Source organism: Macaca nemestrina, chromosome 20, assembly GCF_043159975.1.
Source record: "Macaca nemestrina isolate mMacNem1 chromosome 20, mMacNem.hap1, whole genome shotgun sequence".
NCBI lineage: Eukaryota > Metazoa > Chordata > Mammalia > Primates > Cercopithecidae > Macaca > Macaca nemestrina.
The window spans coordinates 5,399,183-5,423,507 of NC_092144.1; the positions used below are offsets into that span (position 1 = coordinate 5,399,183).

The window sequence follows — 24,325 nt, forward strand, 5'->3', positions numbered from 1 at the left end:
GGAGGCGGCGGGAGAGCGCGCCGTGGAGCCGCTCCGAGCGCCCAGGTCCCTCGCGCCGCCGCCCAGGAGCCCCGCGCTGGCGCCGAGGCCGATTGTGCCGTCCGTGCGCCCCCGCGCCCCGCGCCCTCCGAGCCACCGGCCGTCCAGGGCACCTACCCCCAGCCCCAGCCCCCGCCGGGCCGGGATGGCCGCAGCCCGCGGCTAAGCGAGCCCGGGGGGGCCCCATGGGCCGGCCCGCGCCGCACCCCGCCCGCGGCCGCCCCCTCCGGCCCGGGCCCCCCCGGGCACCGCGGGCCCAGGCGACCCGGATGGCGGTCGCGGCGGCAGGGGCAGGGGCTGGGGCCGGCGCGGCCGCCACTGACGGGTAGTCCGGCGCCCACAGCAGGTAAGCAAGGGGCAGGCGGGGCAGGTGGGGGGTAACGGGGTACGACGGGGACGACCCGCCCCATGGACGGGGCATGGAGGGTGCTGAGGACTCCGAATAGACCAGGGGATTCCCTCCTGCAGCAGAGCCAACGGGTATATGAGGGAGGGGTCAGGGGGCGACAGGTCAGCGCGTGGGGAGGGGCGGGCGTGTGGAGCTAGATCCTAAGCGGCTCTCCAAGCCCGAATCCGGCTGCGGTGTCCTTGTCCGACGGGACGGGCGCAACCCTGCCTCCTAAGACCTCCGAGTGTGCATCTGAGGAAGGCACAGTACCCTCCCCAGAATTCCCTCCTCAGCCTCTAGGAGGGCGAGACCCAGACACCCCTTTAGCCATGTGGTCTCCAAGGGGCCGCTGGGGGGCTTCCGGATCCCTCAGAGCCCGGGCGGGGGGCTGCCGTCGCGGCCCAGCTGCGCGAAGAAGTAAACATCTGTCAGTGGCGCGTTCCCTGCTCGCCGCCGCCGCCGCCGCCGGGGACACGGTGTCCTCCGGTGAGGGCCGGGCCCTCTGGTCTCCTGGAGCAGCCCGTTCAGCCACCAGAGGGCGTGAAACCCTTTGGAGTGTGGAGGGGGGGTCTCTTAAGGGCAAAGCCTGGATTTGAAGTGGGGGGAGGCTGTGCCTGCCTTTCCTGCTTTTTATAAAAGGTGTCTCCTGCAGGGGCATAGCCCCGAATTGTCCCAAGAGGTGGTTTGTGGATTAGGAGTCATTAGGCCCAAGGGGGCTGCAGACAGATTGGTGGGGAGGGGCGTGTGCTGGAGAGAGAAATGGCTATCCCAGGGTGAATGCCACCACTGCCCCCTCCCCAGAACGCATCCGTCCTGCCCACAGGCCTGTGGTTACCTGCAGGGCTGGTCATTGGTCCAGATCTGCGGAGCGGGGCCAGGGGTTTAAGGCAGGGGGTTGCAGGAGGCCAGACCCCTGACTTTCCTCCCTCCTGCCTGTCTCCCCTGCCCTTTCCCTGTTCTCTACATCCTTGTCCCTGTTCCATGGCCCTCTTTGTCTGTCTCTGAGTGCCCCGGGCTGAGGAAGCCTGGCTGGGGTGTGACCAGCCTCTGAGGATGTCAGTGTGAGGCAGAATCCCACCCACACCGCCAGCTTCTCCCACCCCCAGCTTCTTGCCTTGGGGCCCTTTGGACACCCCTCCCTCCTCCCTTCATCCTCAGACTCCCGAGGTTCACAGCTCCGAAGCCACTCCACCCCCAGGGAGCTGCAAAAAGCTTCTTCTAGGGGTGCAGGGAAGAAAATAAAACATTCCCCTCTTCAACTGGGTACTGCTCTGAAATTCCACCATCAGCACTGGCCCCCTCGGGTTTCAGGCCTCAGCTTTCAGGGAGCGAACAGAGGATACAGCTTTTAAGAGTCGAGCAGAAGGGACTCAAAAAGTTTGCAGCGGGGCATAACACAATCAAAAGATTGTTTTGACAAATGTGTGTTCGTGGCAACGGTGTGGTTGACTGGTGTCAGAGTTGTTGGGTGCTGTCCTTCAAGGGAGCCAGATTTAGACCCAGGGACACAGGGCTGGGGAAGCTCAGTGTGGAGATGGAGGGGTCTACCTCAGGGTAGGAGGGTCAGAGAGGACTTCCTGGAGGAGGGGCCTCAGAGGTGGGGCTGTGAAGGATGAATAGGAGTTTTCCAAGTGGGAAAAAAAGCATTCCAGGAGGCGGGAATTGTGCATGCAATGATCTGGAGGCATGGAATAGTCAAGGTGCCTTGGTGAGTGTGGGAGAGACTGTTCTAGAAGGTTGGCAGAGGAAGAACTGGGCTGGGGTACTCAAGGTTGCATCCCTGGAGGTAGGGGCTAAATACACAGATTGGAGAGGTGCAAGCTGTTAATGTATCTGGAGTCACTGGGCTGGGCTATCTTTGCTGGGGGGCTGTGGGTTTCTCAGCAATTCATCTCCCTGGTCCTTCAAGGTGAGGGAGAGGCTCTGGGGCCTCAAGGTGGAGGTGGTGGCTGGGGCTCGGGGTTGGAGATGACAGGAGGCTCCCAAACCAGCCTTGCACTTGCAGGGCTGATAATGGCCTTGAAGGAAGCCTGAATAGGGAGTGGACGTGAATGGAGCATGTCTGCAGGAAGGGTCTCTCAGAGATGATGGTGGAATGGAGGGGTCTCCCTGTCAGATCCAAATGAAATCAGGCTTCGGGCGAGCCCTGGAAGAAATCAGACAGCGGGCCCAGCTTGCAGCGTGGCCCCCACTTCCCAAGTGGGGACACTGAGGCCCAGAGAGAGGGCACTGTTTGTTCTTAAATAGCACAGTGTGTCACAACCCAAGGCAAAATTTGAATTTGTGGAGATGGAAAAGATGATGGCTGGGTGCAGTGGCTCATGCCTGTAATCCCAACACTTTGGGAGGCCAAGGCAGGTGGATCCCTTGAGCCAAGGAGTTTCAGACTAACCTGGGCAACATAGCGAGACCCCATCTCTACCAAAAATACAAAAATTAGCCAGGTGTGGTGGCGTCCCCCTCTGGTCCCAGCTACTTGGGAAGCTGGAGTGGGAGGATTTCTTGAGCCCAGGAGGTCGAGGCTGCTGTGAGCTGAGATTGCGCCACTGCACTGCAGCCTGGGTGACAGCCTGGTTGACTCTGTCACCCTGTCTCAAAAGAAAAAAGACAAGATGATTGAGCTCACCTGTTTCCTGGGAAACTGAGGAGTGGTTCCCAGTCTCACCCAGTGTTAGGGTTTAACCTTCATCTGGGGTCTGTGCCTCAGTTTCCCTTTCCATCAGATGGCCAGCGTCTTGTGGTGTCCTGGCCGCTCCCGGAGGACCCATGCCGCTCAAGCCACCTGCTGGGCCCTGTGCCAGCTGCTTAGCCATGCCAGGCCTCATTAGGCTGATCCTGTCATCCCACCCCGGGGACCCCCCTCCTGCCAGCTCCAGATGCCTTCGAGGCCAGCCCTGGGGCAGCCTGGCCAGCCCCAAGAGCCTGGTGTGGTCAAGATGGCAACTATATAGCCCAACAACAGAGGGCCAGGGCCAGAAACGGTGGGCCTAAGAAGCTGGCACACACACGCTCCCCAGCCTCCCTCCCCAGACGCAGCCAGGTGGCGGATGCAGGAAGAGAGAGCTCCAGGCGCCGGTGGGGGACTGCGGGACACTGACCCTGCAGGCCACAGGGCCCTCGTGACTTCCCACCTCATCTCCCTGTGCTGTCCCCTGGCTCCTGGAGCTCCAGCCACACTGGTCGTCTCGAACAGGCACGGTCCTGCCTCCGAGCCTTTATACGTGCAGCTCTCTGCCTGGAACACGCTTTCCAGATCTTCAATGTTGGCTTCTCTACTGTCATCCAGGTGTCAGCTCAAATGCTTCCTCCTCTGAGAAGCCCTCCTTGACTCCCCAGTCTAGAAGCAGCCTCTAGTCACTATGGCTTCATCCTGAGTTTTTTTGTTTTTTTTCCCAAGACAGGGTGTTGCACTGTCGCCCAGACTATAGTGGCGCAATCATAGCTCATTGCAACCTCTACCTCCTGGACTCAAGCGATCCTCTTGCATCAGCTTCCCGAGTAGCTGGGACTACAGGTGCATGCCACCAAGCCCAGCTAATTTAAAATTTTTTTTTGTAGAGACGGGGATCTCACTGTGTTGCCCAGGCTGGTCTCAAAATCCTGGGCTCAAGCGATCCTCCCGCCTCAGCCTCCCAAAGTGCTGGGATTCCAGGTATGAGGCACTTTGCGCCCAGCCCTATCCTGGTTTCTTGTTGTTGTTGTTTTCATGCTCTTGACATCTAATTACCTTGTTTATTTCATATTTATTATCTGCCTCCTTGACTGGATGGTGAATTTTTCGGGGAGGGGCCCAGGGTAGCCTTGGTTACCATCGAGTCCCTGGTCCCCAGCCAGGCCCTGGCACACAGTAGGCGTTCAATAAGTGTTTGTCAGGTTAATTCGTGTGCTGGAGGCAGAACCCAGCCTGGCACTCAGGACTTTCTGCCATTGGGGCCTTTTACTTGCTGGGTCTGCCCTCCTGTGTGTCTTTAAGAAAATCTCGTACCTCCCTGGGTCTCAGCGCCACTGTTCTCTCCAACAGCAGGGCCTAAGCCCCTCTCTCACCTCTCCTCTTGTTAACACAGGCCAGGAGGTTCCCAGGCAGTAGTTGCGGACTCTGGGAGAGAACAAGTTTGGAGTTGGATCCAGGTTCCAATCCCAGCTCAGACACTTAATACTTTTAATTAAAGACATTTTTTTTTCTTTTGTAAAGACAGGGTCTCGCTATGTTGCCCAGGCTTGTGTTGAACTCCTGGCCTCAAGCCGTCCTCCCGCCTTGGCCTCCCAAAATGCTGTGATTATAGGCGTGAGCCACCACGACCGGCCTCAGCCACTTGCTTGCTGTGTGCCCTTGAACAAGCTACTTCTCTGCACCTCAGTTTCCCCACGTGGAAAACAGGGCTAGTAATAATAGCATGTTTTTCAGGGAATGTGGGAGAATTAAATGTAGGGAAAGACAGTCATCACAGTGTCTGCCTTTAAATAAATGGAATAGCCAACACTGCTGGGTGTTACTATTATTGGTGGTGTTATTGTTGTTGTCAGACAGGTCAGAAAGCACGTGGTTAAGAATATGGAGGTTATGGCCGGGTGCGGTGGCTCACGCCTGTAATCCCAGCACTTTGGGAGGCCGAGGTGGGCGGATCATGAGGTCAGGAGATCGAGACCGTCCTGGCCAACATGGTGAAACCCCGTCTCTACTAAAAACACAAAAATTAGCTGGACATGGTGGTGCGTGCCTGTAATCCCAGCTACTTGGGAGGCTGAGACAGGAGAATCGCTTGAACCCAGGAGGCGCAGTTTTCACTGAGCTGAGATCGCTCCACTGCACTCCAGCCTGGCAATAGAGCGAGACTCCATCTCAAAAAACAAACAAACAAAAAAGAAAAATAATATATAGGTTATCGGTGGGGTGTGGCGGCTCACACCTGTAATCCCAGCACTTTGGGAGGCTGAGGCAGGAGGATCACTTGAGGTCAGGAGTTCAAGACCAGCCTGGCCAACATGTTGAAACCCCATCTCTACTAAAAGTACAAAAAAATTAGCTGGGCCTGGTGGTGCGCCTGTAGTCCCAGCTACTCGAGAGGCTGAGGCAGGAGAATCGCTTGAACCTCAGAGGTGGAGGTTGCAGTGAGCCGAGATCGTGCCACTGCACTCCAAAGCGAGACTTTTGTCTTGAAAAAAAAAAAAAATAGAGGTTATGCAGCCATTGATTGGATAATAAAAGAAAAAAGAATGTGCAGGGAGGAGTGTTGGAAGTGAGCCTTTGAGGAATGAGTAGGAGTTTGCTGACCACCTGTGTTCAAATCCCAGTTCAACCGCTTAAGTTGTTTGAGCAAGTTACTTCACTTCTCTGGACTTCTGTTTTCCTGCCTACCAAATTGGGATAAAATAGTCCATACCTTGGTACAAGTTACTACATGTAAAGTGCTTTGAATGGCACTATAGTGTTGTTCATGAATGTTAGTTTCAATTATAATTATTATCATTATTATTATTAGAGACAGAGTCTCGCCCTGTCACCCAGGCTGGAGTGCACTGGAGCGATCTTGGCTCACCGCAACCTCCGTGATCAAGTGATTCTCCTGCCTCAGCTTCCCGAATAGCTGGGACTGGTGGAGTGCACCACCACACCTGGCTAGTTTTTTCTTTCTTTTTTTTTTTTTTTGTATTTTCAGTAGAGATGGAGTATCACCATGTTGGCCAGGCTGGTCTCGAACTCCTGGTCTCAAATGATCCTCCCGCCTTGACCTCCCAAAGTGCTGGGAATACAGGCATGAGCCACCACACCCGGCCCAGTTATTATTATTGTTATTATTATTTTTTATTTTTTTACTTTTTGAGACAGAGTCTCGCCCTGTTGCCCAGGCTGGAGTGCAGTGGCACAGTCTCGGCTCACTGCAAGCTCCGCCTCTTGGGTTCACGCCATTCTCCTGCCTCAGCCTCCCAAGTAGCTGGGACTACAGGCACCCACCACCACGCCTGGCTAATTTTTTTGTATTTTTAGTAGAGACGGGGTTTCACCGTGTTAGCCAGGATGGTCTTGATCTCCTGACCTTGTGATCCACCTGCCTCAGCCTCCCAAAGTGCTGGGATTACAGGCATGAGCCCCCACATCCGGCCCAGTTATTATTATTATTATTTTACCACTAGTATGATCCCAAAGGAGCCACCATACTCCTCCCTAGAAACCACTATTCCTGACCATCCAGGCTCAGCTTCACTTTGGCAAAGACAGACCCAGAGTCCCTCAAGACAAGCTCATGGGCTGGGACTTGATGTCCAGGGTAGCAGGGAGCCAGCGATAGTTCTAGCAGTTGGGCAGCACTCAGTTTCTGTGCTGGGGGAAGAAGAGGAGAGGCTGGACCTCTTCCCTGGCACCACCCGACACAAAAAGCCACCCCCTAGGTTGGCCTCTGGCCCCTCAGACGCAGCATCGGAACCAGCTGTGCTCACCAGATGTTCCTGGTTTGCCCCCAGATGTGTGTCGCCAGCTTGCAGCTGTCCTGGCCGCCTCATCCCCCCATGGGGTGGGCCCAGGCCCTGGGGCCCTCTGAGGGAGGGGGCACATTTTTGTGGGCTGTGGAATTTGTTTTGTGTTTTGCAGAATCACTGAGTCTTGCCTCGAGAGGCCCAGACCCCTGGCCAAGTCTTCCCCTCATGGGGCCTCAGCTTCCCTATCAGTGGAACCTCAGGGAACTTCCAGAGGCCATCTAGGAACAGGAGACCAGGAGGCTGCCCTAGGAACAGACCCAGCTGTGAGCCCTCAAGCTGTCAGCACTTGGGGAAAACAGAGGCACAGGCGCACAAGCACGTGTATGCCGCGGCGTTCACACACACAAGCACTTCCTCACTGGCATATGCTGGCTTCACAGCCTGGCATCCTCTGCCCGTGGGCAGTGGCAAGAGCCCAAGAGCCACTTGGTCAAGCTCTTCCAGGTCCTCCCTGGCTTTCCCACAGTGCTGGGTGGCACCCTTCATGCCCTATTGAAGATGGGAGGCCAGGCATGGTGGCTCACACCTGTAATCACAGCACTTTGGGAGGCAAAGATGGGAGGATCGCTTGAGACCGGGAGTTTGAGACCAGCCTGGGCAACATGGCGAGACTTTGTCTCTATTAAAAAAAAAAACTTTATTTTATTCTAAAAAAAACAGATGGGGGCTGGGCACAATGGTTCACACCTATAATTCCAGTACTTCTGGGAGGCTGAGGTGGGTGGATCACCTGAGGTGAGGAGTTTGAGACCAGCCTGGCCACCATGGTGAAGTATAAAAGTTAGCCAGGCACGGTGGCACACACCTGTAGTCCCAGCTACTCGCGAGGCTGAGACAGGAGAATCGCTTGAACCCGGGAGCCAGAGGTTGCAGTGAACCGAGATTGCGCTACTGAACTCCAACCTGTGTGAGAGAGTGAGACTCCGTCTCAAAAGAAAAAATACAAAAATTAGCCAGGCGTGGTGACAGGCACCTGTAGTCCTAGCTACTTGGGAGGCTGAGGCAGGAGAATGGCTTGAACCTGGGAAGCAGAGGTTGCAGTGAACTGAGATAGCACCATTGCACTCCAGTCTGGGCAACAGAGCCAGACTCTGTCTCAAAAAAAAAAAAAAAAGGAGAAACTGAGTCACAGGAGGACCAGGAGTGAAGTGGAGAGGAAGGAGAAGTGTGTGCAGGGCAGCACCCCCACAGGCAAAATTGTGCAGACTTGGGACCTGCAGCAAGCTCATGCCTCTGTAAACTGAATGCTCGAAGTCAGCCCCGTGCCCTGCAAACACTTAGCCCAAGATGTCCCTCTAGAAACTCCCATCCAGCAAAGACAGTCATGGGCACAGACACCATGCTCACAGGGCTAGGCAAGAGGAAGGGACCCGGGCCGGGCGCGGTGGCTCAAGCCTGTAATCCCAGCACTTTGGGAGGCCGAGACGGGTGGATCACGAGGTCAGGAGATTGAGACCATCCTGGCTAACACGGTGAAACCCCGTCTCTACTAAGAAATACAAAAAACTAGCCGGGCGAGGTGGCGGGCGCCTGTAGTCCCAGCTACTCGGGAGGCTGAGGCAGGAGAATGGTGTGAACCCGGGAGGCGGAGCTTGCAGTGAGCTGAGATCCGGCCACTGCACTCCAGCCTGGGCTACAGAGCGAGACTCCGTCTCACAAAAAAAAAAAAAAAAAAAAAAAAGAGGAAGGGACCCATGGCTTGGGGGTGGCCGAGATGGGTAGCAGGGAAGGGTTTCTGGTGGAGGGGCTGTAGGAGCTAGGGCTTTCAGGGTAGAGTAGGAGTTTGCCAAATTAAGATAGACCTCAATTCCAGGCCTCCCCAAGATTAGAAGAGATGCCTACATGGAGAGAGGTCCTCCGTTTCTTCCTCTCTCAGGTGCCACTCTTTGAGACCGGGAGTTCTGTAGGACAGAGGCTTTTATCCCTGGGACTGGGTGTGCCCGGCAGGTGTCCCCTGGGAAGTTCGGTGCGAAGGGATGTGGGGGTGCCAGGGCGTTGGCTGTGCATAAAGATAATGAGCAACATTTCCTGGCATCACCAAGGAAGGTGCCAGAAACACACACCCTTGGGCCGGCTGTCTGTTGCTTGGATTGATTGGAAGGGCCTGTGTAGCTGTGCGACATTGAGCTGCTCATTGCTTCTCTCTGAGTCCATTTCCCTTCCTTCCCCAGCTCTAGGGATTGTGTGGCCTCCAGCTAGAAATGGAGGTCTGTCCTAGGTCCTTCTTGCTGCAGCTCACACTGCTACGGACCGCCCCCTCCACTGAGGAAGGAAGGAGGCTTCTCTCCCTCCAGGCAATGCAGGTTCTTCAAGATCTCTACCTTTTCTCCAGGACTGGGAAGGGACCTCTGGCCAGGCCCTGCACAGGCAGTGTTGACAGCACGCGAGATCCCCACGGGGTGGACGTGGGCGGTGGTCAGGGCGGGGCCATTCCCTCCTGAGTCCCCCCGGCCTCCTCTGCTTCCCCTCCTCTCACTCTCCGCCCACTGTGTCTGTGCCCCCTGGAATGTTTGCAGCTGTGGGCGTTGGTGGCGTGTTCACCTGTGCACCCCTGCGTGTGTGAGTGTGTGGCCAGGAGGAGGGGTCTTGGGGACCTTGGCCAGAGCACAAATGACAATGGATGCTCTTGTACCTCCAAGTGTGTGTCTCTGTGAGACCAGCATACCACGTGTGAGTGGGGAAAACCTCAGTGTGTGTGAGTGGGATCATACTTGAGTGTGAGTGTGAAAACACCCTAGTGTGAGACTGTGGGATTGTTCAAGTGTGTGAGTGTGCAAACACCAGCACGTGGCTATAACGTTTCAGCACAAGTGTGAAAGCACCCAAGTGTGTGAGTGTGATTTTTTTCTTTTTTGAGACGAAGTCTTGGTCTGTCGCCCAGGCTGGAGTGCAGTGGCACGATCTTGGCTCACTGCAACCTCCACTCCTTGGGTTCAAGCAATTCTCCTGCCTCACTTACTCTCCCTAATAGCTGGGATTACAGGCATGCACTACCATACCTGGCTAATTTTTGCAGTTTTAGTAGAGATGGGGTTTCACCATATTGACCAGGCTGGTCTCGAATTTCTGACCTCCAGTGGTCCGCCTGCCTTAGCCTCCCAAAGTGCTGGGATTACAGGCGTGAGCTGCTGTGCCTGGCCAATGGTGTCTTTTAAAAATGTATTATTTTCTATTTTTGTAGAGATGGGGTCTTACTGTATTGTCCAGGCTGGTCTCGAACTGGGCTGAGGCGAATTCCCCGCCTCAGCCTCCCAAAGTGCTGGGATTATAGGCGTGAGCCACTGAGCCTGGCTGTTTCACCAGTATTTCTGCTAATGTCCTCTCTCTATCCCAGGGCCCATCCAAGATCTCAGATGACATTTAGCGATCCCCTTTGGCCCCTCCAATCTGAGACTCCTCCTCCATCTGTCCTTGTCCTTCATGACCTTGACTCTTTTTGTCTGTTCTCTTCTCATCTTCTTTTATTTTTTTCCTTTTGCAATGGAGTCTCACTCTGTCGCCCAGGCTGGAGTGCAGTAGTGCAATCTCAGCTCACTGCAACCTCCGCCTCCCAGGTTCAAGTGATTCTCCTGCTTCAGCCTCCTGAGTAGCTGGGATGACAGGCATCTGCCACCACGCCCGACTAATTTTTTTTTTTTGTATTTTTAGTTGAGACGGGGTTTCACCATGTTGGTCAGGCTGGTCTCAAACTCCTAACCTCAAATGATCTGCCCGCCTCAGCCTCCCAAAGTGCTAGGATTAGAGATGTGAGCCACCATGCCCGGCCTTGTCTTGTCTTTTCTTTTCTTTTCTGAGACAGGGTCTCCCTATATTGTCCAGGTTGGTCTCAAACTCCTGGCCTCAAGCCGTCCTCCTGCCTTGGCCTCCCAAAGCACTGGGATCAAAGGCATGAGCCACCTTGCCGGCCAGTGATAGTGTTTTGAATGGAGGTGGAAGCATCCAAGTGTGTAAGTGGGTCATGTTTGAGTGTGACTGTGAAAACGCCCTAGCGTGTGAGTGTGATGTATTCAAATGTGAGTGTGAGAACACACTAGGGCATTCACGTGGCGGTGTTCTGGTATGTGGGTGTGATTGTGTTAGAATATGTGAGCCTGGAAACATCTGAGTGTACATGGGATCATGTTTGGGTGTAAGTATGAAAATACTGGCTGGGTACAGCGGATCACACCTGTAATCCCAGTGCTTTGGGAGGCTGAAGCGGGAGGATTGCTTGAGGCCAAGAGTTCGAGACCTGCCTGAGCAACACAGTGAAACCCCGTTTCTACAAAAAAAAAAGAAAAAGAAAAAAAACTATATATATATATATATATATACACACACCCACCCACCCACACACAAATATAGCTAGGCATGGTGGTGCACACCTGTGGTCCCAGCTACTTGGGAGGCTGAGGCAGGAGGATCACTTAAGCCCAGGACTCAGAGGTTGCAGTGAGCCGAGGTTGCACCACTGCACTCCAGCCTGGGCAACAGAGTAAGGTTCTGTCAAAGAAAGAAAGAGAGAGAGAGGGAAGGAGGGACGGAGGGAAGGAGGGACGGAGGGAGGGAGGGAAGAAGGGAGGGAGGGAAAGACAGAGAGAGAGAGGAAGGAAGGAAGAGAAAGAAAGGAGGGAAGGGAGGGAGGGAGAGAGAGGGAGAAAAAGAAAGAGAAAGAAAGAAAAAGAAGGAAGGAAGGAAGAGACGGACGGAGGGAGAGAAAGAGAAAGGAAGGGAAGGGAGGGAGGGAGAGAGAGAAAAAGAAAAAAGGAAGGAAGGAAGGGAGAGAGAGAGAGGAAGGAAGGGAGGGAGAGAGAGAGAGAAAAAAAGAGAAGGAAGGAAGGGAGAGAGAGAGAGGAAGGAAGGGAGGGAGAGAGAGAGAGAAGAAAGAAAAAAAGAAAAAGAGAAGACAGGCACGCAGGCAGGCAAGTGTGTGAGTGTCATCGTGGTCAAATGTGTGATTGTGTTTGAATGCGTGTGGAAAAATCCAAGTGTGTGTGAGTGTGAAAACACCCTGGGATGTGCGTGTAACCCTGTTTGAGTGTGGAAGTGTGAAAACAGTGAACGTGGGAGTGTTTTGTTTTCTTTCATTTCGAGACGGAGTCTCACTCTGTCACCCAGGCTGGAGTGCAGTGGCGTGATCTCAGCTCACCGCAGCCTCTGCCTCCCGGGTTCAAGCGATTCTCCTGCCTCAGCCTCCCGAGTAGCTGGGATTACAGGCGTGCACTGCCATGCTCGGCGCTAATTTTTTTTCTTTTTTGAGATGGAGCCTCGCTGTGTCGCCCAGGCTGGAGTGCAGTCGTGAGATCTTGGCTCACTGCAACCTCCACCTCCCAGGTTCAGGTGATTCTCCTGCATCAGCCTCCCGAGTAGCTGAGATTACAGGCGCCCACCACCATGCCTGGCTAATTTTTGTATTTTTAGTAGAGACAGGGTTTCATCATGTTGGCCAGGCTGGTCTCGAACTCCTGACCTCAGGTGATCCACCCACCTCAGCCTCCCAAAGTGCTGGGATTACAGGTGTGAGCGACCGCACCCAGCCAAATATGGGAGCATCTGAACGTGCAAGTGTGCTCGAGTGAGAATACTTGAGCACGTGAGTGTGATTGTGTGTGCATGGGCAGTGTGTGTGTGTGGGAGTGCGTGTGCACGAGTATGAAAGAACCTGAGTGTGAGGACATGAGATGGCTTGGTGTGAATGAGTGAGATGTCTGGGTGTGAATGAGTGAGAAGACTGGGTGTGAATGAGTGAGATGGCTGGGTGTGAATGAGATGGTTGGGTGTGAATGAGTGAGAAGACTGGGTGTGAATGAGTGATGGCTGGGTGTGAATGAGTGAGAAGACTGGGTGTGAATGAATGAGAAGACTGGGTGTGAATGAGTGAGACGGCTGGATGTGAATGAGTGAGAAGGCTGGGTGTGAATGAGTGAGATGGCTGGGTGTGAATGAGAAGACTGGGTGTGAATGAATGAGAAGACTGGGTGTGAATGAGTGAGACGGCTGGATGTGAATGAGTGAGAAGGCTGGGTGTGAATGAGTGAGATGGCTGGGTGTGAATGAGTGAGAAGACTGGGTGTGAATGAGATGGTTGGGTGTGAATGAGTGAGAAGACTGGGTGTGAATGAGTGAGATGGCTGGGTGTGAATGAGTGAGATGGCTGGGTGTGAATGAGAAGACTGGGTGTGAATGAATGAGAAGACTGGGTGTGAATGAGTGAGACGGCTGGATGTGAATGAGTGAGAAGGCTGGGTGTGAATGAGTGAGATGGCTGGGTGTGAATGAGAAGACTGGGTGTGAATGAATGAGAAGACTGGGTGTGAATGAGTGAGACGGCTGGATGTGAATGAGTGAGAAGGCTGGGTGTGAATGAGTGAGATGGCTGGGTGTGAATGAGTGAGAAGACTGGGTGTGAATGAGATGGTTGGGTGTGAATGAGTGAGAAGACTGGGTGTGAATGAGTGAGATGGCTGGGTGTGAATGAGTGAGATGGCTGGGTGTGAATGAGTGAGGACTGGATGTGAATGAGTGAGATGGCTGGATGTGAATGAGATGGTTGGGTGTGAATGAGTGAGAAGACTGGGTGTGAATGAGTGATGGCTGGGTGTGAATGAGTGAGATGGCTGGGTGTGAATAAGATGGTTGGGTGTGAATGAGTGAGATGGCTGGGTGTGAATGAGATGGTTGGGTGTGAATGAGTGAGATGGCTGGGTGTGAATGAGATGGTTGGGTGTGAACGAGTGAGATGGCTGGGTGTGAATGAGTGAGAAGACTGCGTGTGAACGAGTGAGATGGCTGGGTGTGAATGAGTGAGAAGACTGGGTGTGAATGAGTGAGATGGCTGGGTGTGAATGAGATGGTGGGCACACAAGTGTAAGCCTGCAGGTGTGCTGTGTGAGATGGGGGATCTCGCTATGTTGCCCAGGCTAGTCTCAAACTCCTGGGCTCTGGCAGCTGTGGGTGCTGGCAGCATGTTCACCTGTGTACTCCTGTGTGTGTGGCCAGGAGGAGGGGTCTCAGGGCGCAGATGATGACCTGGGCTAGATTGCAAATGACAGTGGGCACTCCTGTACCTACAAGTGTGTGTCTCTGTGCAGATGCACAGGTACAGATGCCTCCCCAGGCGAGGGCCTCTGGGACACAGGCACATGCATTGTGCACACCCAGCCCCCTCCCTGTGCCCTCCGCCACACCCACATCACCCCCAGCTGGTCGCGTCCGTGCCAGAGACAAACCAGTTAGGTGACCCCCGAGAACAGAGAGGCCCATTGTTCATGGCTGCTAATCAGCCCTGCCTGCTGGGCCCCCTCCGCCGATGGCCCCCCAATTTCCTGCCCTCCACCAGAGCTCTAGGTGGGGAGAGTCTGAAGCTCCAAGGCCTCCGGGGGTCCTGTGACCAGGCCATGCTGGGGCTAGGCCCTTGGTAGAAACAGACCACCACAGCCCAAGGCTTGTTCTAGTCCAATGGGGAAACTGAGTCACACCACTCTAAGACTTGAATGTGTGGACAAGCAGGGTAGAGGGGGTCCAGAGAGGTCCAGGGCCTGGGTAGGTTTCCTGCCTGTCTCCCCCCTCCTACCACCAGCATTCAAATGCTGGCTCTATGACCTCGGACAGGTCACTTCCCAGCTCTGGGCCTGTTTCCCATTCATACAGTGGGGATAAGGGTATGACTTGCAGCCAGGCACAGTGGCTCGTGCCTGTAATCCCAGCACTTTGGGAGGCCAAGGCAGGAGGCTCGCTTGAGCCCAGGAGTTCAAGACCAGCCTGGGCAACACGATGAGACCTCATCTCTACAAAAAATTTAAAAATTGGCCGGCGTGGTGTCTCACGCCTGTCATCCCAGCACTTTGGGAGGCCGAGGCGGGTGGATCACCTGAGGTCAGGAGTTCGAGACCAACCTGACCAACATGGTGAAACCCCATCTCTACTAAAAATACAAAAAATTAGCCAGGCATGGTGGCGCATGCCTGTAATCCCAGCTACTCGGGAGGCTGAGGCAGGAGAATTGCTTGAACCCAGGAGGTGGAGGTTGCAGTGAGCTGAGATTGTACCATTGCACTCCAACCTGGGCAACAGAGTGAAACTGCATCTCAAAAAACAACAACAACAACAACAACAAAAGAACACACACAAAGGAATGAAGGGGATGGGTTTGACATCTGACAAAATGCTGCTGCTGCCATCTGCTTCCACAAAACCTCAAGAATGGAATGTCCTGCCCATGGCCCACATACAAGGCCCTGCACGAGCTGCTCCATCCTTCCCAACCTCCCCTCCTCTCTCTCTTCCCCTGCTCACTCTGCTCAGACACACAGGCCTCCTCACTGTTCCTTAAACACGCCAGGTGTGGGCCTGCCCCAGGGCCTTTGCACAGGCAGTGCCTCTGCCTGGAACACCTGCCCCCAGATTTTCTTATGACTGACTTCTTATACTTGGGTCTTAGTGCATGCGTCACCTCCTCAGGGAGGGCCCCCCTGCCCACTCCCAGTGAATCTAGGCCCATTCATGACAGTCACCTTGTTTGTTATGCACTAACTGTATACTAAGCCCAGAGACTTCAACTGTGGTCTCTTTTTCATCCTCCCAATAAACCCATCCATCCATCCATTCACTCAGACATGAAACTCCGGACCCTCCAATTTAGAATCTGGGCCACCCAGTGCCTAGATGGTGTTTCACTCTGTCACCCAGGCTAGAGTACAGTGGTGGTGTAATCTCAGCTCACTGCAACCTCTGCTTCCCGGTTTCAAGTGATTCTCCTGCCTCAGCCTCCCAAGTAGCTGGGATTACAAGTGCATGCCACCTCACCCAGCTAATTTTTGTATTTGTAGTAGAGCTGGGGTTTCACCATATTGGCCAGGCTGGTCTTGAACACCTGACCTCAGGTGATCTGCCCTTCTCAGCCTCCCAAAGTGCTGGGATTACTACAGGCATGAGCCACCATACCTGGCCAGCCTAGCTTCTTTGTGTTAATTAATTAATTCATTCATCATTCAGCAAATGTCTATGAGCGCCTATTCTGTGCCACTGACCCAGCTGGGCTGGCCCTGGGGGAGAATCAACTTCCCCTGCAAATTCACTCTCATCAGATAGATCCCCAGGCTGGTCTAGGATTTGTTTAGACGCCCTCATGTTGGGGAGCTCATTCCTTACTAAGAATAACCACCACCAATACCAAAGAGTCTCAAGTACCAGCAATAGTGGCGAGGCAAGTTCTCGGGGTGACTACAGCATCTGCTCCCAAGCCCAGCCCATATGGTGTGTGCTGTGTCAAAGAACCTGCGTTCGAATCCCATGTCCTTTTCTAGCCCTTGGACAAGCCCCTACCCATTTTGTGCCTCGGTTTGCCTAGCTGTAAAATGGAGATAGTAATGCCTCTCTCGTGGGCTCAGCACCGGGCCTGTTACACAGCTGGTGCTTAATAAATGTGTCTTGTTACTTAAGGTCTGGTGTGCGTAGCTCCTGTGGTCCTCATCCATGGGGGTGAGCGGGGTAGAGAAAGGGCGGTTCGAGTTTCTGCGCATCAGGACACAGGGCGCAGTCCATGCAAATGAAATGCGAATCCCACGCAAATAAATCTATGCGCGGTGCAGGGCAGCGCGCAAAGCTGGAGGTACAAGGTGCATGCACGGCGGGGGGGGCACCTGGGGATCACGAGCCGAGCCCAGGCCCGGAGGCGCTGACCCACATCCAACCCGGCTTTCAGCGCTCGGTGTAAATGTTTACACCTGGCCGGCTGCCAGGCTCCTTGCCACCCCACACTAGGCAGCCGGGAGGGGGAATGTAAACTCGGGCTGGGGGCTGTGGGACGCTGGGGAGGAGCCCAGACAGCATCGGGTGTGGTGGGTGTGTACATGTGAGTTATTAAATGCTGACTACATGCAGTGAGAAGGATGCCACCAGGCACTCAGCACCCAGTGCCCGAATGGGGAAAGCTCAGGGCGTTGCTGGGGGCCCACTAGCGCCCCTGCACCAGCCAGAGGTTGAAGTGAATAGGGTAGGCAGTCATAGAAGGCTTCCCGGAGGAGGCGCCCTCCAAGCTGAGATTGCAAGGGGAGTGGGAGCTAGGTACAGTGGCTCATACCTGTAATCCCAGCTCTTTGGGAGGCCAAAGTGGGAGGATCACTTGAGCCCAGGAGTTTAAGACCAGGCTGGGCAACATTGTGAGACACCCCTCTCTATTAAACCAAAAAATAAAAAATAAAAAAAAAATTAAAAATTAGCCAGGCATGGTGGCTCACGCCTGTAGTAGTCAATCCTAGCTACTAGGGAGGCTGAGGTGGAAGGATCGCTTGAGCCTAGGAGGTGGAGGCTGCAGTGAGCTGTGATCACACCACTGCATTCCAGCCTGGGTGACAGAGCAAGACCCTGTCTAAAAAAACAAAAAAATAGAAAGAGAGAGAAACAGAGAGAGAGAGAGAGAAAGGAAAGAAGGAAGGGAGGAAGGGAGGAAGGGAGGGAGGGAGGGAGGGAGGAAGGAAGGAAGGAAGGAAGGAAGGAAGGAAGGAAGGAAGGAAGGAAGGAAGGAAGGAAGGAAGGAAAGGAAGGAAGGAAAGAAAGGAAAGGAAAAGAGGGAGGGAGGAAGGGAAAGAAAGAAAGAGAGGAAGTTGGGTGCGGTAGCTCACACCTGTAATCCCAGCACTTTGGGAGGCCAAGGTGGGCAGATTACTTGAGGTCAGGAGCTTGAGACCAGCATAGCTAACAGGGTGAAACCCGTCTCTATTAAAAATACGAAAATTAGCCAGGTGTGGTGGTGGGCGCCTGTAATCCCAGCTACTGGGGAGGCTGAGGCGGGAGAATCACTTGAACCCGGGAGGCGGAGGTTGCAGTGAGCTGAGATCACACCACTGCACTCCAGCCTGGGCAACAGAGCGAGACTCCATCTCCAAAAGAAAAAGAGAAAATGAAAAAGAAAGGGGAGTGGCAGTGGGGAGGGAGGGAAGAAGTGTTCTCCAGGGAAAGACCTGTCTGTGCAAAAGCCCGGAGCTGGGACTCAATGTCCGGGGCAGCTCTGGTCCATTGCTTATCCAACTGGATGGGAAACAGGCTCAGAGAGGGGCAGAGTCAATGGAGGACACCAGCGTGTAGGGAACAGTGTCAGCCCCGGATTCCTGCCTCCAGACGATCCTAACCACCACCCTCCCCGCGCCCTTGTCCTACAGTGCCACCTGCCGGGAATGACCTGTCCTCCTTTCACTCTTCCCCCTGGCTCCTCAGCTGCAGTCTCTCCGGCCTCCTCGCTGTTCCTGGGATACGCCACGCTCAGTCCAGACTCGGGGCCTTTGCACTGGCTGTGTCCCCTGCCTGTGATGTCATTCTTCTCTGCCTGGTCAACTCCTACCTTTGTTCAAGTCTGGACCCTGTCATCGGCTCCTCAGGAAGGCACTCCGGGACCCCCAGATGGGGGTGGTTCCCTGTGACTCCTGGCACGGAGCCCAACCCCTTCCTTGTTCAATGGTTCCTTGAGGGACCATTCCCATGTGATTATCGACCATTTGGCAGGCGTTGTTCAAAGTCAAAGGCCCCACACTGAGTCCTGGCCCAGCGCCCTGCGCCTGTTCGTTGCTGGAGGGACAGACAGGGGGCGTGCGGCGGACCATCCTGTGCCCGCAGGCTGAGGATGCAGCGCTGGAAGGCGGCGGCCTTGGCCTCAGTGCTCTGCAGCTCCGTGCTGTCCATCTGGATGTGTCGAGAGGGCCTGCTTCTCAGCCACCGCCTCGGACCCGCGCTGGTCCCACTGCGCCGCCTGCCTCGAACCCTGGACACCCGGATTGCCCGCCTGGCCCAGTGTAAGCTCCTCCTCTGTGTGGGGTCAGATACCCCCAACGTAAGGGGTAGAATTTCAGGCAGTGAAGTGGGAGGTGGCGGGGGTCATAAGTTTTTAAAAGATAGTGCCAGCCGGCCAGGCGCAGTGGCTCACACCTGTAATCCCAGCACCGTGAGGCGGGCGGATCACTGAGGTCAGGAGTTCGAGACCAGCCTGACCAACATGGTGAAACCCCGTCTCTACTAAAAATACAAAAATTAGCTGGGCGTGGTGGTATGTGCCTGTAATCCCAGCTACTCGGGAGGCTGAGGCAGGAGAACTGCTTGAACCCTGGAAGCGGAGGTTGCAGTGAGCCGAGATGGCGCCACTGCACTCCAGCCCGATGACGGAGTGAGACTCCGTCTCAAAAAAAAAAAAAAAAAAAAAAAGGATAGGGCCAGCAAGCCCCGTTGCAGGGAGGCAGGGACAGACATCCTAAAAGATTATTCAGGGCAAGGCATAGTGGCTCCTGCCTATAATCCCAGCACTTTGGGAGGCCGAGACAGGAGGATCTCTTGAGCCCAGGAGTTCATGACCAGCCCCGGCAATGTAGTGAGACCCTCATCTCTACAAAAAACTTTAGAAATTAGCCAGGTGTGGTGGCGCATGCCTGTAGTTCCAACTACTTGGGAGGCTGAGGTGGGAGGATCACTTGAGCCCACGAGTTCAAGGCTGCAGTGAGCTATGATTGCACCACTACACTCCAGCCTGAGCAACAGAGCACGACTCTGTCTCAAAACATTATAATAATAAATACATTTTCTAAAAAAAGATGGGGTGGAGGGAGGTTGCAAATTCCCCCAATGGCCTGGTGGAGCTAGGGTGACTTCTGGGAACTGGGGTCTTTCGGCTTAGCTGTCACAAGGAATTAGGCTCTGCCCTGAGGTCTTGTGGGGGCCAGATGGAGATTAGACCCGGGCATTCACCCGGTTGGCCCCCGCGGCGCAGCGGTGGGGGGGCGGTGGGAGGAGTGAGAGGCTGGATCTGAGGTCCCAGTGATCTGCCCCAGGGGACAGGGACCAAGGGGAGGCGGGAGATGGAGCGGGAGCTGAAAACCAGAAGAGAGACCCAGAGATTTGGAGGGATGAGGGGGGGTGGAGAGAGAGAGGAGAGACAGGGCTGGGGGCACAGACACGGGCAAAAGCACTGCTATAGGGACACAGAAATGCCCACCCTGAGGGCAAGACCCTCGCCCAACTCCCCACCAATCCCTAATGCCTGCCCCACTGCAAGTGCTGTGCGGTGAGAGTGGTGCCTGGACCCTGACCCCTGTGCCCACACACATGTCCATGCGTGCGCCTGTGTGGGCATCTGAGACACAGATGCCGGCAGGGTGCGTGTGCAGTGCCTTTGGGTGTGGGCCATGAGTACGCCCGCGTGCACGTCTGCGCCCGCCCCTGCCAGCCCACACAATCCTCTTTTCTTGTCCTTACAATGCACAAGGGTGGCCTCCGGCACGAGCTCCACTTCTGTCCTCCCACCACTTCCCTCTCTGCAAGTGGCACGAAGTCCTTCCTAGGATGTTGGGACAGAGACCCGGGTGGGGCTCCAAAAGCCAGTGCTCCAGGACTTGAGGGGGGCAAAGCAGGAATGGAGGAATTTCAGGCACTGGGGAGAGTCAGGGCCCATGGACGGGTGCCTGCCTGCCCTACGGCAAAAAGGGAGCTGCCACTGAGTCCCCAAGTCCCCATGTTCTAGGCTCCATGGTGGAATTTCAGGCTGGGGACTTTGTGTTCTAGCCCCCCGTGCAAGCAGCCAGCCCTGTTGCAGAGAGGCAGGGACAGACATCCCAAAAGATTATTCATTGTTGCCGGGGCGCGGTGGCTCACGCCTGTAATCCCAGCACTTTGGGAGGCCGAGGTGGGCGGATCACGAGGTCAGGAGAGCAAGACCATCCTGGCTAACAGGGTGAAACCCCGTCTCTACTAAAACTACAAAAAAATTAGCCGGGCGCGGTGGCGGGCGCCTGTAGTCCCAGCTATTTGGGAGGCTGAGGCAGGAGAATGGCGTGAACCCGGGAGGTGGAGCTTGCAGTGAGCCGAGATCGCACTACTGCACACCAGCCTGGGCGACAGAGCGAGATTCCGTGTCATTAAAAAAAAAAAAAAAAAAAGATTATTCATTGTTGATAAGGAATTCAGATTTAGCCGGGCATCTGTATTGTATCTGGCAAGCCCACAAATGTCTGCTTCGATGCACCCCTCTAGGGTTGGGCGTGCCCCTAACTAACCCCCCAGCACAGTCCCGGCCACTCCAGTCCTGCTCCATGGCTTTAAGAACACGGACTAGGTTGCTCAGTCATCGGCCACCCCCCCGCACTGACTTCCCACCCTCTCAGCCCCAGCCAAGACAGAGATCATGCAAGCTTCATGGAACAGACAGGGCAACTGAGGCCTGAGGTTGCAGGTGGCGAAAGTGGCAGAGTCAGGCTCTGAGGCTGGGTTTGTCTTGTTTCTGAGACCCCCTGTGGGAACAGACATCTCCTCCCCTACCAAACCCCAGGAGACAGACAGCCCCTCCTTCCCCAGGGCCACCTAGAGGCTCATTCTTTTGACAGCCAGGTGCACCAGCCCTGGGGGCAGGTGGGGACTAAACTCAAGATTTCCTCTCCTAACCACAAGCATGACTGCCACCTGCTCTGGGGCTGGGAGTCCCCTGCCTTCTGGTCCGCCAGTAGCGCTGCCTGTCATTCCAGCGTCTGCACTTCTCTCCTGGGGCTTCGGAGTTTGGGGGTGGAGCCAGCGCTTGGGTAATAAATTTAGGCTGCCAGGCCCTGGGAATCGGTGACTTGGGCACCTCCTGGCGAGTGTGGGAGAAGGCGGCTGGACCCGGGCCAAACTTGGGTGAACGGTGAAGGCAGGAAGAATGTCCTCTAAGCCCGTCTCTCTCGGCCACCTGGTAATGATGTGACCTTGGGATGGTCCGTTTTGTCACCTGTCACATGGGGGTGGCCCTGACAGTAGCTGCTGTCACTCCATGGAGTGGGGGCCCCACACAGGCCTCGAATGCAGTAGGCTGCAGTACCTGCTGCTCCTCTGCATTCTGAGAAACCCACCCCGATTCGTTTCTTGGATAGGGAAACTGAGGCTCCACTGCACAGTGGGGCAGCGGGGATGGAGGGAGTCTGAAAAACCCGGGAACTCAGAGCAAACGTCAGGGCCTGAAGAAGGGGCTCTAGAGATAGAGACCTATGACAGCCTCACTAAAGAGGGATGGGGCATGGGAAGCAGCCCCCCCCCCCCGTGCTGCCCAGAGAGGGTGCACCAGTGTCCTGGGGCAGCCCAGCATAAGGGCGGGGTCCATATAGATTTGCGATGGAGGATGAGGAGAGTGGAGCAACAATGGGGTGAGAGAGGGGCCCAGAGGAGGTGAGTTAGAGACCCCGGTCAGCTTAGCTCAAGGTGAGACGGGCTGGAAAGCAGCCCAGAAAGAATGAACCAGGTTCTGGGCAGCCAATATAGGCTCAGGGTTCAGAAAGGGGTGCTGGACCAGCGTAGGGGTGTATGTACGTGCCCTCCAGTGCCGCCCAGAGAGGGTGCATGAGCAGCTCAGCAAGAGGGTGTGAAAATTTGGGATCTGGGAGACGAGAAGCCGTCCAGGTCTGGCGTCCCAGCAAGGGTCTTCGTTTGCAGAGGTACAGGGAGGGTATGGGGCTCCCTCCCATCCCTTGCACCCACTGACCCGCCTCCTTTCTCTTCCTCCCCTCGCAGACCGTGCACTGCTGCAGGGCGCCCCGGATGCGGTGGAGCTGCGCGAGCTGACGCCCTGGGCTGGGCGACCCCCAGGTCCGCGCCGTCGGGCGGGGCCCCGGCGGCGGCGCGCGCGTGCGCGCTCTGGGGCGCGGCCGTGCGGGCTGCGCGAGCTGGAGGTGCGCGTGAGCGAGCTGGGCCTGGGCTACGCGTCCGACGAGACGGTGCTGTTCCGCTACTGCGCAGGCGCCTGCGAGGCCGCCGCGCGCGTCTACGACCTCGGGCTGCGACGCCTGCGCCAGCGGCGGCGCCTGCGGCGGGAGCGGGTGCGCGCGCAGCCCTGCTGCCGCCCGACGGCCTACGAGGACGAGGTGTCCTTCCTGGACGCGCACAGCCGCTACCACACGGTGCACGAGCTGTCGGCGCGCGAGTGCGCCTGCGTGTGACCCTACCTCACCCGGCCGGCGCGGCGGCCATTCTCCCCGCCCCGACGGCACCACCGGCCGGCCCCGCGACAGACTGCGCGTGCGTAGAGCACGCCGGCGCGGCCCCGGGACTCTCGCGATAACTGTACTGAGATAAAGTGTGGGAACTCGAACTGGCTCGTGATTCACCCTCGGCTAGGGGCTCGCGGGTGGCTCGCGTCGCTGTCTCCGCCGGGAAAGCGGGGACCAGTGGGTGGCCCAGCTGCAGGGTGGTGGGAAGATGCCGTTTGCTTTGGGGGAAGGGTAGATGCAAAGTGGCTCCAGTTTATGGCAGACAAAAAGGAAAAATGGGGTGAATGGGGCTAGGTTGGCAGGGACCGTCTTTCCTGCCTCCCTACGGGTCCCTCTGCCCGTCCCGAGCGTGTCCCGGTCCGTACCTCTTTCCTGTGTGGGTTTCTGGGGAGGGGGAAGGGGAGCTACGCTCCGGATGAAGAGACCGAGGTCTAGGTGGACCCAGTTTCCCCAGCTTGTTCCCTGCCGCACCTCCCTTCCCCAGCTTATTCCCTTCCGCAGTGTGGGCTTCTGGGATGAAGAGTCTGAGGTCCAGGTGGACCCAGTTTCCCCAGCTTGTCCCCGACTGCACCTCTCTGCTGTGTGGACTTCTGGAGAGGGGGAAAGGGAACCACACTGCGGGTGAGGAGCCTGAGGTCCAGGTGGAATCAGTTCCCCAGAGTCTCCCCGTCCGCACTTCTCCCGCTATGTGGGCTTCTAGGGAGGGGGAAGGGGGAGTCACTCTGGGTGAGGAGACTGAGGTCCAGGTGGACCCAGACCTCCCTTACCCGACGGCCTCCTCGGGCCGGTCTTCCCCCACCAGGGTGAGCTGAAAGCCACTATCTCCTTCCCTCCAGCTACTAAAAATACCCGCACGCTGCCCACCTCCCGGCGGGGAGAGGCCTGGGGCGGGCGCCAGCCCCATCCAGCCCGAAGCCGGCGCCTGCTGGGGTAGAGCTGGGTCCCCAGAGACCTGGGTCCTCGGCCCATAAAAGCCCTGGCCGGGCCTCGAGGGGGGATTTACGACAAGCCCCTGCGGAGGATGGAAAAAGCCCGGTTCGGTGTTTAGATTTGCCCACGGTGTCACCTTGATGCTTGGCAGGCCTGGGGTGTTGGGTTGCCAGAGCGCGGGAGGGGTCGGCGGGTCCCACGGTCGGTCTGAGGGGCGGGGAAGGGGCGGGCATTGCGAGCCCAGGGCAGGCACCGGCGAGGCGAGACTCCTCCCCTCCTGCCCCTCAGATTGGGGGTTCCCAAGGTTACAACCCTTCCCCTTAGCTGGGCCCCCTCCACTCCTTCCCATACGTCCGCCCTTAGGACCACCCTCTAACCACAGTGTCCCTTCGCAGGTTCAGCCCGCACCTCCCCGCGCCCCACTCCCCGGCAAAGCTGGAGGGCACAGATCAGAAACTGCCCCCAGGGAGAATCACCCAGACATACAGGAACATCCCTGGCCCCAGGCTCCCGGGGACCTTCAGCT

The 24,325-nt window shown here is 56.1% G+C and overlaps 1 protein-coding gene across 2 annotated transcripts; it reads left to right on the top strand.

Moving 5' to 3' along the window:
- On the top strand, nucleotides 1-22,970 carry LOC105484888 (neurturin). 2 transcript variants are annotated; one of them, XM_011746988.3, is made up of 3 exons: nucleotides 1-385; nucleotides 18,095-18,666; nucleotides 22,394-22,970. In XM_011746988.3, the coding sequence occupies exons 2-3, from the start codon at nucleotides 18,498-18,500 to the stop codon at nucleotides 22,816-22,818; spliced, it is 594 nt and encodes a 197-aa protein (XP_011745290.1). In that variant the 5' UTR covers nucleotides 1-385; nucleotides 18,095-18,497; the 3' UTR covers nucleotides 22,819-22,970. The 2 variants fall into 2 exon arrangements, with proteins under 2 accessions (XP_011745290.1, XP_011745286.1); XM_011746984.3 differs by having other exon boundaries at nucleotides 247-385; nucleotides 18,040-18,666.
- Nucleotides 22,971-24,325: the final 1,355 nt, after the last annotated feature.